This window comes from Nematolebias whitei, chromosome 3 (assembly GCF_014905685.2).
Source record: "Nematolebias whitei isolate Nwh7 chromosome 3, NemWhi1, whole genome shotgun sequence".
Classification (NCBI taxonomy): domain Eukaryota; kingdom Metazoa; phylum Chordata; class Actinopteri; order Cyprinodontiformes; family Rivulidae; genus Nematolebias; species Nematolebias whitei.
In genome coordinates this window covers 11,937,100-11,949,558 of record NC_056500.1, presented here as the reverse complement: position 1 = coordinate 11,949,558, position 12,459 = coordinate 11,937,100, and the positions used below count along the sequence as shown (strand labels likewise).

Genomic DNA, 12,459 nt, shown 5'->3' with positions numbered 1-12,459 from the left:
ATGCGCTCAAACTCCATTTTCAAATATTACAGCCAGACGCAGATGGACTGAGCGCTCAGATTTCAGCCTGAGTGAGATGTTTTTCTGTTCAGAGGAGACAGACCATGATGGCCATCTGTAAAAGCAGTTTTGTATATTTCTCTGGCATCACCTTGGTTTTTTTTTTCTTCTTCTTCTTTTGATTAATTTCCTTTTCTTCACACTATCTTCTGGTCTTATCTTGACTTATTTCCCTCTCCCTCCTATTCATTTCCTTTTCTTTTTTTTAATTTCCATACATTCTCCCCACCCCCCTTTTTCTTTCCCAGAGTTGGGCCAGGAGTCAGTGCCATCTTCTACCCACAATGCTGCAGTAGTGGTATCAACAGCAGGTGTGATGCCGTACCTTCAGGGTCGAGTAGGAAGAGATCAAAACAACGCCCTTTCTGTGTCAAGCTCTCGTGAAAAGCAGCCGGCTCCTCCTGGGACGATGGTGAGCTCCCAGCCGCAGGGTCAGAGCTATTCTCTGGGTATAAGTAACTCAAACCTTGGCCCACCTCCACCTAACCCCCCTGGAGGAGTTTATACATCAACAGGCCAGCTCAGCACCTCAGATGGCAACAGTTTAACCAATGTGGTGAGCGCAACCATCAAAACACAAGACGTTATAAATCAGTTCGACGTCCAGTTACATCTCCTCTTTTATTTTTTACCAGGTGATCATGAAGTCTTCAGGATAGCTCGAATGTTTGTGTGCTTGTCAAAGGTCACTTTTGTAAGGACAAAATCGACATACCATATTTTTCGGACTATAAGGCGCGTTTAAAATCCTTTAATTTTCTCAAAAATCATCAGAGCCGTATAATCCAGTGTGCCTTATGTATTAATTCTGGTTGTGCTTACTGACCTCGAACCGATTTAATGTGGTACACAGCGCTCAAAAATCTGTCAAAATGAACTTATTTTGCTTAATGCGCCTTATGTATGAAATCAGACCCGTTCATAAGCTATGTTTACATGGACATAAGTAATCGGATTAAACGGCCGTTCGGAATAAAAATGTGTTGTATAAACGCCCCGTTCAAGGTATTTTTTGTTTATTCAGCGTAATCCGAAAGAATTTGTGGTCAGAATGAGACGGATGGTTTACGCCGATTCATAAACCGAACGATGTCCACGTAAACGCTTCATCTGTTCATTTTTTTTCCGATCATGAAAAACTGACCTGACTGCGCATGTGCAACTTTGTCATTTTCGCCTGGCTAATGCTAATAATATTAGCATGTCGGGGAAGCAAAATTGGCCGGTGAGTGACACATTTCTACTAGAAACTTTGAAAGAGCTCAAAATGATCTGTATCACCTGTAGCTCAGTCAGGGAGTGCAGTAACGTCTCCACCGTCATTAAAACTTGTCACGGGTCCATTTTGGGTGCTCAGGTTTGTTTACGTTCATCCCGGAAGTAAACCGGAAGTAGAACTTCTTCTTCAGTGTTTTTTTTTTTTTTAGGAGAGTTTACCACTCTGCACATGTCAGTACTTCTGTTCAGAACAAAGCCCGCTGCATGTAAATGCTCATCGAAAACAGATTGTACCCATGTAAACGATACATTTGAATTATTTAATCTGAAAACATTTCAATCCAGTCATAGAATTTTGTGCATGTAAACATGGCTATTGATATCGCGCCTTGTAATCTGGTGCGCCTTATAGTCTGAAAAATATGGTAGTTAAGGAATCTGTTTTTTTCTAACTTGATGTTTTACTCTAGAAAACTGGACTTGAATTTATTTGGAATAAATTTTATAATTTTTTTAGAGTTTGTTGGGCAATGATGGTTGCTTTTCTAAAATCACTGGTGATGTTTTACTTTTTCTTGATGCTGAGTTAAAAGCAAAAACAAACCAAAGATCATTTTGATTTTGATCATCCTAATTTGTAGAACAAAATAGAACGAGGGAGTCCCTTCTTTGTGTATCTTTGCTTGCAACCTTACAATCTTTTCATGCTTTTTGTTAGACATGAAAAATGTGATCTCCAGCAGTCTGACCCTTATCGATCTCACTGAAACACACTGAGCATAAAACATTCAGTCTCCTGAGGGCTCTGTCTTTAAGAGATTCCCATAATGCACTTCTATCCCAGCCATATTTTCTGATACAGTCTGAGACTTCCTGTCTTTTCAGCAGTTTGTTGTTCTGACAAAGCAATATTCACATTCAGATGTTTGCTTTCTCTTTGCCGTGGCTTTGATTAAACACAGCTCCTCTACAATCCTCAAACATCATCATTTGTTACGAGATGGTTTAAAAGATAATCACATTACTGCTGAGGTTCTTTGGGGAAGTAATTTCTGTCCCAGTGCTGTGTTCTGTAAATTATTGGAGAGAAAATGTAATTAACAGAACAATCTTTGCAGATTTCTTGGCCTCTTTAGCTCTTCAGCAGCTCATAAAATTCATCTTTATATACTTGAGTTGATTAACGCTTTAGAAATCATTTTATCGATTTAAAGGCGAGAACAGAAAAGATGCTAACCCTCCTTCTTCCTACCCTGTTTTTTCTGAAGTTGCTATGTTTAACACAAATAATTTAAATATATATTTTTTTTCTCTCTTTAGGTAAATAATGGTCAGAGTTCTTTATTGGGCGATCCTCCTAAAGAAGTCAGACTTCCCTCCAACCCTTACTTAAACCTGGCCAGTGTAATGCCAGGAGTCATTCTGCAAGGTGAGCACAGCAGTACATAATATAAAACATAACTTTAATTCTATGGCCTATTTTCAACCTTCAAATGTCACTTTGTTAAAGATATTTCATATTTAATCCTGTGGTAGATTTTTTTTTTTTCTTCTCTCTCTCAGCTAATAAAATGTAATTTTTTGACAAACAGTTTTTAAAATAAATTATTTGCAAGTTCTAACTTCACGTCACTTGTTCAGCAGTCGACATCAATTCACAGCAGTTACAACAAAATCTTGAATAAAACTTGTAGGCAGCATCCTGTATTTCCATGCTCTCAGTGCACAATACAATACAATACAACTTTATTTATAAAACACTTTACAAACAACACCGCTGGCCAAAGTCCTGTACACTAACACACACAAGCGCAAAAAACATTAAACCAACTGAAATCGTAAAAGCAATGAACTGTTAAAATGATACAACAGCAAACAGTAAAAACAACAAAACAAATAACTTAAAAACAGTAAAACCAACATTTCAAGCCGAGTTAAAAGCCAAATCAAACCTAAACACTAATGGCTTCACCCGTCTTCTCCGTGTAGCAGTGAGCAAGGATCATCTGGTTTAACACAGCAAATTATCTGACGGGTGAATTTACCGCCTTTACTAAAACACTGCCACTCGAGCAGATGCTCGTTTGACATGTAACAGAACACACAGACTTATGACCAGCAGCAGCCTCTCCCAGCAGGACAACACAACATAGAAACTGCACAAACAGCCCAAAGAACATGACAAAGTGCTCAAGAAGTAGCTCCCAAACTCCCCAGATACTGATCAGATGAACCCTCTGATGTTATGACATCTCCTTGTGTGTCTAGTTTTACATACAGCTCCTTTAAAACATGAGATTCAAGTTTGTGCATTTTTGATTTCATCAACGTGACCATTTTGTCTGTAACTGCTATTAATCCAAACTGTTTTACAGCGTGAAGGAATGTTGTCATCTTTGCTATAATCTTTTCAAATGGGCATAAAAAAGCTCCTGGACTCAAGAGATAAACCAGTGTTTTGTCAACACATAACATAATGTTATTTAAATGGGATATTTAGGGCATCTTCTCACTGGGCTGCTTCTAGTTGGTGAACAACATTCATGAAGGAATTTCCAGAATGTGTTATGACATTTGATTCTCAATTTCCTTGGTGTCTCAGGAGTATTTAGTCCATTCAGCATGAGTTTTGAACATTTTTTAAAGACTTGTGGGACAACGTGTGTCTTTAGTCAGAACTGACGTGGACATCTCTGTCTCAAAAAGCACTAAAGCTGCATTTTGACTCGTACAAGGAAGCTCTCCTGTGACAGAAGGCATCAGAGGTAATTATCCAGGTGTAAAAAACGCACTGGGTCCAAGTCTTTAGAAGGAGGCTTGGACCAGTTTTTCCAGTTGAATCTTCTTCAGAAGATTATAAATATGGGGGGGGGGGGGGGAATGGTAAGGTGTGGTTAAAAAAAATAAAAGCTGAGGTGGACAACAAAATAATGTGTTCAGCTATTAATTCAGTTTTAAAGCGGTGCACACAAAAATCAGTTGTGATCGTCAATAATGGGTCTTTAAAGACATGGCTACTTGGCTCGCAGGTCGCTCAGTCACAAGCTTTCTGAAATGAACGAGACTTCAACAAGAAATTAATCTTGTTTTCTCACAATTTTGAGTTACCAACAGTCACAACTCAATAAAGCAACACTTAGAGGCACATTGATAAAGACTTGATGTGCTCTCATTGTTTGACACTAATTTGTGAAAATGCCAAAGATACCACTCTGGCAGACAGAACGTAGGATCTTTGCTTCAACAAGGTGGTTCTCAAAGAGCTATTAGCTAAAAACTCAAACAGCAGCTGACGGAGTGAAGGATTCATCTTTTAGGTCTTGGAACAGGGCTTTACATTTCCTAATGACTTATAGATGCTGTTCACCTACTGAAGATATTTATTTATTTAGCCTGGCACTGTCTTTATGTCCTCCACTTTCACTTGCTTCATTTTGTAATGACACACGGTCAGGGTCAGGTATGTGTCAGGTATGTGTCAGGTATGTGTGCTAAACAGAATATAGGAGAAAAAGCAGCAAAAGCCAAACTTTGCGTGACCTTCAAAGTTCAGAGTTAAACAGAGGCGGAAAGAGTACTGAAAATTTGTACTCGAGTGCAAGTACTGTTACACTGCTGATATTGTACTCAATCAATTACAAGTAAAAGTACTGGTGTTATAAAAATACTTAAGTAAAAGTACAAATTACTGTTCTCAAAAACTACTCAGAGTAATAATTACTTTTTAACCAGTTGATGTTTTATTGTGTTGTCAATAGAAGACATTCAGTTTGATTTACTGTATATAATCGCTACATTCAAAGCTCATTTCTCAGACGCTCTGAAGCTCCGTCTTGTTTTAGTACCAGGCAAACCGATGGCAGTGACAATAGATCTTTGTATACTTAGCCAAACTAATAACCCACACATACAAACAATCATACAGGTAGCTGTAAAACCTTGTATACCACAATATGTTTTTTTAGATTAAATGCTGAAGTCTTGTAAGCTGCTATCATTGTAGAGATCAAACAAAATTTGCATCTGGATTCTGTCTCCTTTTCACCCTCTGTACATGAAACATTCCTCCAGGTACGGCCACGGGCACTCAGCCTTTACCTCATCATTTTCTCTGTTTACAGTGTTGTCCTCTGTCTCTGTTTAGGCTTTTTCTCCAAATCTTTGGTCCATAAATGACTCTCTAATCTACAGAGTTGTCCTTTGCTTACGTCATATGGTGTGTTTGTGATCTGAGAGTCTTATTGACTACAAAGATGCAGATGAACGGTTACTAACCTGGATAAATAAAGGCTAAATGAAAAAAAATATATATATTAATTCAAATTGTGGCCGTACTCATTAGCAACTTCTGATTTTAAAAGGAGCGAAGTAGATTACATGGGCTAAATTGTACTTATGAGTAAAATTATACACTTGAAAGAAATACTCATAAAAGTACAAGTACCCCAAAACATCTACTTAATTACAGTAATGTATTTGTAATTCATCACTTCCACTTCTGGTTTTAAATGTTACATAATGTCTGTTTCCTTACTGTCAAAGTGCTGGATTTTAGGAGCGGTTTAAAACTTTTGCACGGTCTCTGTGATCCGTTCAGGCTCGGTGGCTAACAAGCCTCAGGGGGGACAGCCAGGAACTGGAGTGTACAGCAACCCGGTTGCTCCTGTGGTCTCCCAAGGTTCTTCTTACCCCCACAGCACAGCAGCTACAACCCCCGCCCCGTACAGTGCCGACACCTCCACCGACTTCACCCAGTACAACCAAATGTACACACAGGTAGTACTGCGCATCCAAAGATAAAGTTGTGGCAATGAATGGATACATGCAGGTTTGTGTTTGTTAGTGGTCTTCGTTGTGTGGGAAGAGCTGTGAAGGTGGTGGAAAATGAGTGGATGGATGAGTTCAACTGCAACAGTGAGCTGTAACTAGGAGAGGCAGGGAGCTGGAAGAAATGAGAATGGGTTTGGATACTGGGACAGACAGAGTGAGAGTGGATTTGGCAGTGAAGCACTGTGCGTCTCCATCTGTCCCTGCTCCCCCTCCTTTCTCAGCCCTCCACTCAAAACAATTCATGAAGCCCTCCTACGAGCCGTTTGTCTTCTCCTCTCGCCCGTTCCTTAATTCTTTCTTTCCTGCCACTCTGTTTTCTCTCTCTCCACTCGTCGCTGCGCCTCCTCCAGCAGCAAGTGACATATCTGATATTTTGCAGCAAGAAGAAAACCCAATTTTAAATGTTAATTGCAATCTACTCATCCAAATAAATGAGTCGTGATTAGATAACCAATAACACAGTTGGTTTAATTTGTCTGAAAGGCGAGACAAAGGAGTGACACGGATTGGGAACGATGGTTAATGAATGACAAAGAGTATGATGTGAGGAAGACTTGAAAATCAGCAAGGCAAGAAATTTATTGAGTGAGCACAACCGGTCTGTTCTGTTCACCTGATGTGTGTGTGTGTGCCACAGGACGCCATGCAACAGTGGTACCAGCAATACCAGGCAGCACAAGCTCACACTTACAGCACCGCTGCTCCACAGGACAGCACGGCTACAGAATACAACAAGGAGCACACACAGGTAACACACAAACTGTTAGACATTCGGTTTTTATTTTCACAAAACATTGCATTAATGCTTTCATCCCTCTAACTTCAGGACGTATGTACACAAAATGTATCTCAGCCATGCTTGAAGACAAACACAGCACATGAACTGATAACTGTCTTGTTTCATTGACGACTTCCATGTGCAATATTTACTGAGTTTGATGGCCTCAAAACTGGAAAGAAGCAGTGCAATCTGCTTCGACCGGCTGGGTTTGGTAGGAACAGATGCACAATGGCAGGTCAAGAATCACATGTTAAGATAGAAATAGTATCAATTGAAAACTATTCCATTTTAACAATTCATTTAAGGAAATGAGGTCAATTTGTCCTCTAGTAGTCTAAGCTCGCATGACGAGCCAACCCTAACTATAGGATTTATCAAAAAGGAAAGTCTTAAGCCCAGTCGTAAAACTGGACAACATGTCAGCCTCACAGACAGAAACTGGAAGTTGGTTCCACAAGAGAGGAGCCTGATAACTGAAAGATCTTCCTCCCATTCTGCTTTTGGAAACCCTAGGGACCACGAGTAAATCTGCAGCCTGAGAGCGAAGTGCTCTGTTAGGAAAATATGGAACAATAAGATCTGTAATATAAGATGGAGCTAGGTTGTTGAGAGCTTTGTAGGTTAGAAGTAAAATTTTGAATTAAATTCCGGAATTGACAGGGAGTCAATGGAGAGAAACTAAAACTGGAGAGATATGTTATCTACTACCAACTCCCATTAAGACTCTTGACAGCAGCATAATATTTTGGAGAAAGGGCAAAAGTTTACTAATTTTGGTGAAGAATTTTAAATTGTTATAGAGCCAAAACATTAATAGCCTCATAAACACTAAGCTTAGATTTTTTTTTAATTAAAAATGGGTTAATTTATTGGGTCTATGTTTGTTGTTCTCTTGTGTTTGGAAAAGCTCATTTTAGTCTGTTCTCAGCAACTAAAGCATAATATGAGTAAGTGCCCTATAAAACTGGGTCGATCAGCCATTTGGACCTTTTGGATGGATGTTCTGTAAAATCGTCCAGCTGTCAGTCATTACAACAGATTCATAGAAGGTTTGATAAAGTTGATCGACTTGTATGTAGATGATACCACTTTATATTCATTAAAATTGTCCAGTTTCCATCTTGATTATTTTATCAACTGCAATATTTAGCCAAGTTTTATGAATCATTATTCAAAAGTCTCCTTTCTGGTTGAAATCAGTTAAGGTTTTTGGTTCTTCGTACCATTAAGTTAAAGAAAAAGATTATAGCCAAAGGTTTGCATTTTTTCGTAATATTGCTCATTTTGAGAATATTTTTTTCATCTGTTTTGCTGTTAAGTCTAAACATTATATAATAAAGGATTACCAACTAAATTGCAGGAAGTCTGCATCAACCTCTTTTGCTGGCCAAAATGATACCATTCTTAAACTGTAGTTGTGGGCCGCACAAAATCACTGCAAGGGCTGCAAATGGCCCTTGGGCCGCACTTTGGACACCCCTGCTTTAAGCAATTCTGTTGTTTTTATGACTTAAATCTTAATCGCTGTGAAGCAGCAATCAGAAATCACTGTTGTATTGGTTTAAATCACCACTACTTTTCCCTCTCCCCTGAATATCTCCTTAGTGTTTTTTCCCTCTAAGTCATCACACATTTAATCTTCACTTTAGATGAAGAATAAATCTGTTAGCGTCCACTTTTTGGGAAAAATAGTAATTTTGAACTCTTTGACTTGTGCAGAAAACACAGACTGTCCTGAAAGATGCAGAGGTCTTAATCTGCAGAATTTGTGTGGTAACATGATCATTTTTCAACCTTTTTATTTTTACTCAATCTGTGAATAAAGAACTGGTTCTGCTTCACTTTTTGAGGAGGATGTATGTTTGTGCCTTGAACCATAATCACTGTAAACCATCACAGGCATCGTTGACGGTGGCCGTGTGCCCAACTGTTTGTCCATTCAGAGTTTTATTTGTTCCTTAGAATATTGCTACTGTGAAACTTTTTTCAGGTTCAAGTTTTTTTGGTCTGATTTTATGGTTTTGTCTCCTTTTTTGAGTTTCTTGCCGCAGCTGCATGGTTTGCCTCCTCAGATGACACAAGTTGCCTGAATGACAGTTTGGATGTTGGAGTTTTAACAGGACAAACTTGACTTTTGCATTTGAAGCATTAATATCTGAACCTGCTTGTGTTTCAGGTTCCTGCAGTGACCTCTTATGGAGATTACACGTCCTACATGCAGGCTGTCACTCAGTACTACTCACAACCTGCAACAACCAACCAGGCCTACCCCACCAAGGTAAACGCTCCAGTGGAGATCAGATCTGAACTTTTCCCAACAGCAGCTCCATGTAAAGTTTTTTTTATTATTAAACTTCAGTTGGTTGACCTTCATCTCATTTCAGCCGGGAGAATGTGCTGTAGCAGGCATGCACTGCACCTGGTAGAATTTTCAGCTAGTTTGAAGAGTCTGGTTTAAAACAAAAAAGTTTTACTCTTAAATGTATTCAGTAAATTAATAATAAGTTATAAATAATTTAATAGTTCTCTCACAATGCATTTGACATCAATGTTTACAGCTGAAACTGTAGAAGTAATGCACATTGTAAAAAAGTGTTAAGTTATATGCAGTGTCTGTAATCACTATAAGATTTATTGAGCTTTACCTGCAAGGGTTAATGCAGGAAAATATAGTTTTATAGAAAGTTTTAAGCAGCTTCCTCTTTCTGCAAACAGCGATCTCTGTGTTGCATGCCTCAGATCTGCATGCTGGTACTTACATAAACTTTGTTTGCATGTTTATTTGAATAACTTCTCCATAAGACTGACATCCATTTATAGTGAACCCATCACGCTCACCGAGTGAGCTGCCAAGCGTAAGCTGCACCAGTATGCTTAAAGGTGGAAATGAGTTACACAACAGGGAGGAGGGCGTGTGTTTCTTTTTGGTTAAATGTAAGTTATGAGTTAGTTGGTTTCTATGAGTCAGATGTGAAGTTCTCTAAAATATGTGTGGCGTTGTTGGTGTTCCTCCTTCTGGTCCATAAAGTCCAGTTCTTGAAACAAACCAGATGAATATATTTTTTAAAGGATACTTTGGGGTTCAAACAAAAAGTTGTGCCAATAAACTTATAATTTGATGAAATTGTTTAAGCAAACAAATGTGGTTATGTCACATAAGGGCCACTAGAGGGCAAAAAAATTAAAAATTAAAAAAAAAAAAAACAGAACCCCAACATGAAATGTTCTGGACAGTACGTCGTCAGTCAAACTGTTGTTTTCTGTGTTTCTTGCAGGAAGCAGACGTCTGTAAGAGTTTGGGCGTCCCTTTGCATGCGGTCAGTAATGGTCCACCACCTCCACCGGCGGTTTTACCGCCCACCGCCGTGCTCCCAGCCTACAGCACCCTGCCTTTAATGCCCAGCTTCATTGGGACGCCACACCCGCCGGCAGCCACACCGACCCCTGTCACGCACCCCCAGACTACAGCCACTGACTGGAACACGTACTACTACGTGAGCGGAGACAATAAAACCTTCAATAATTTAATGTTTAGATCTGGAAAAATAGTTGAAACAATTTTTGAATCAAAGCTACTCATCAAAATTAGAAATACCAATCAGATGACTGTCATCCTTTGTTGAGTATTAAAATGTAGCATTTTAAAAAGGAACAATAAGCATGCCAGTGCTGCAGGGTGGATGATATTATTGTTGCAGATAATTAGTTTAATAAATTCCTGTGAACTAATTCTATATTTAGAGAACTAAACGTCAAATCTTGTATCTAAGACCTGTTTAAGTCTGCCCATCTTAAACACACGCTTAAACTCAAGCTGTTCTGTGTTTGCTCCAAATACAAAAAGTAGATATTTATTTTTTTGTTTGTTTAAATTGATTATTTAAGTGGAAAATTTAAAGTTATCAGGGCTTTCCCTGCTGTGGAAAGTGCTTAGTGATTCCAGTTTGGAGAATCAGAAATTAAAATTCTTGACATTTTGTCCTCAAATATGTTTTTTTATTGTATAAATTCAAATAGGGAGTGAAGGACATGAAGCCCCAGTTTGTCACATCGGGTCATGACAGAAACAAAAGAAAAATGTTTGATCTTATTTTATTCTTGGTTCCAAATCTGTCTCAGATGAAAACTGGTCTCAGTGTATCCACAGCTAAAGAGTCACGGTGTCACAACCACCAACTTCTTCAATCACACACTATTCAGATTACAGTAGTCCCTCAATTATCGCGAGGGTTACGTTTCGGACACCCCCGCAATAGATGAAAACACAAAGTAGGAATGCTAACTCTTAAACCTACATCATTTTAACAGCATACATATATGTTCTGTACAGTACTGCAAAATGTTGCTCAGCAGCGCTGCAGACCAGCAGCTCGGTTCTGGTCGGGCTTGGTTTCGGTTCTGCAGACCTACCCTGCAGTGACGAAGCCCACCGCCCCGTTCAGGTTGATGAGTGCGTGGATAATTGAGCTTCAGAAAGCTTCAGGATCATTTGCGACTTTCCTGCCAGTTCTGTGATCTGAATAGATAGCATAGATTTGTGTTGCAAAACTTTCCTTTCATTTTGGCAGAAAACAGCGGCCGGAAGCTCTGTTGGCTTCTGGGTAGTGTAGTTCTTTTGGCTGGTGATACAGTCTAGACTTATGGAAAGAAAATTACAAAATGAGGGCACCTGTTCAAAGTATTTATTCGTTAACTTTTTATTTTGTACAGTCCCATTCACATGAGTAATATTAATGTTGACAATTGTTGAAAAACCACGAAAGAGTGCGTCCGCGAAAGTCGAACCGTGAATTAGCGAGGGACTTCTGTAAATGTTTTTTTAATGAGACACCAGAGGCAACTGGGTTTTATTTACTGTAGTCCCTCGTTTATCGCGGGGGATTCGTACCCTGAAGAGCCGCAATTAGTGAAAGACTGCGAAGCAGGAATAGTACTACAAGTAGTAAGCAGTAGTTTATTTTATTATTTAAATATAGATATATTCTAGCATGTTTTAAACTCTTCCCACATTCTTGCAATATTCTAAACAATGTTTCTAAACGCTCTAAAAGAGCATAGAATGTCATGATTTCAGCTCTCTGCCTGGGCTGCTCTTTGCCACCTGCAAGCATTCTTGGCCACGCCCACTTCGCTCTGCACGCTGATCAGCTGCAGCAGGAAGTTTCACTTGCAGCAGTATTGGCTGCACAAAGGTGCAGCAGGTGCTAAATAATTTAAAATAATTTATCTTAAATAAAAAATACATGCTGATTGTGCAGCTCATCCATCAATCAGCCAATTGTGTGTCATGTCGTCTTATTTTGAAAAACCGCAATAGAGCGAGTCTGTGATAAACGAACCGCAAAGTATCGAGAGACTACTGTATTTTATTTTATTACCCTGTCTTCACTTGTAAACGTAACATCTGTACATGAACTCTGTCTCTTCAGAACCAGTCGAGGGGCCTTAAGAGGGAGTATCCCCAGCTCGCAGTGCCAGAGGCGCCATCATCAGAGGGGGCCTACATTGGTCAGCACTCCCAGGGCCTGGGGGGGCAGTATGCTGACTACTTCAAGAGGAAGAGGCTCTAG

At 39.3% G+C, this 12,459-nt stretch overlaps 1 protein-coding gene across 1 annotated transcript; it reads left to right on the top strand.

The window, feature by feature from the left end:
• The first annotated feature begins 465 nt into the window (after nt 1-465).
• Nucleotides 466-12,459, top strand: LOC119430572 (ribonucleoprotein PTB-binding 1). The gene is made up of 7 exons (XM_037698004.1): nt 466-472; nt 2,599-2,707; nt 5,876-6,054; nt 6,746-6,856; nt 9,066-9,167; nt 10,165-10,383; nt 12,319-12,459. Exons 1-7 carry the CDS (start codon nt 470-472, stop codon nt 12,457-12,459), a joined length of 864 nt encoding a protein of 287 aa, XP_037553932.1. The 5' UTR covers nt 466-469.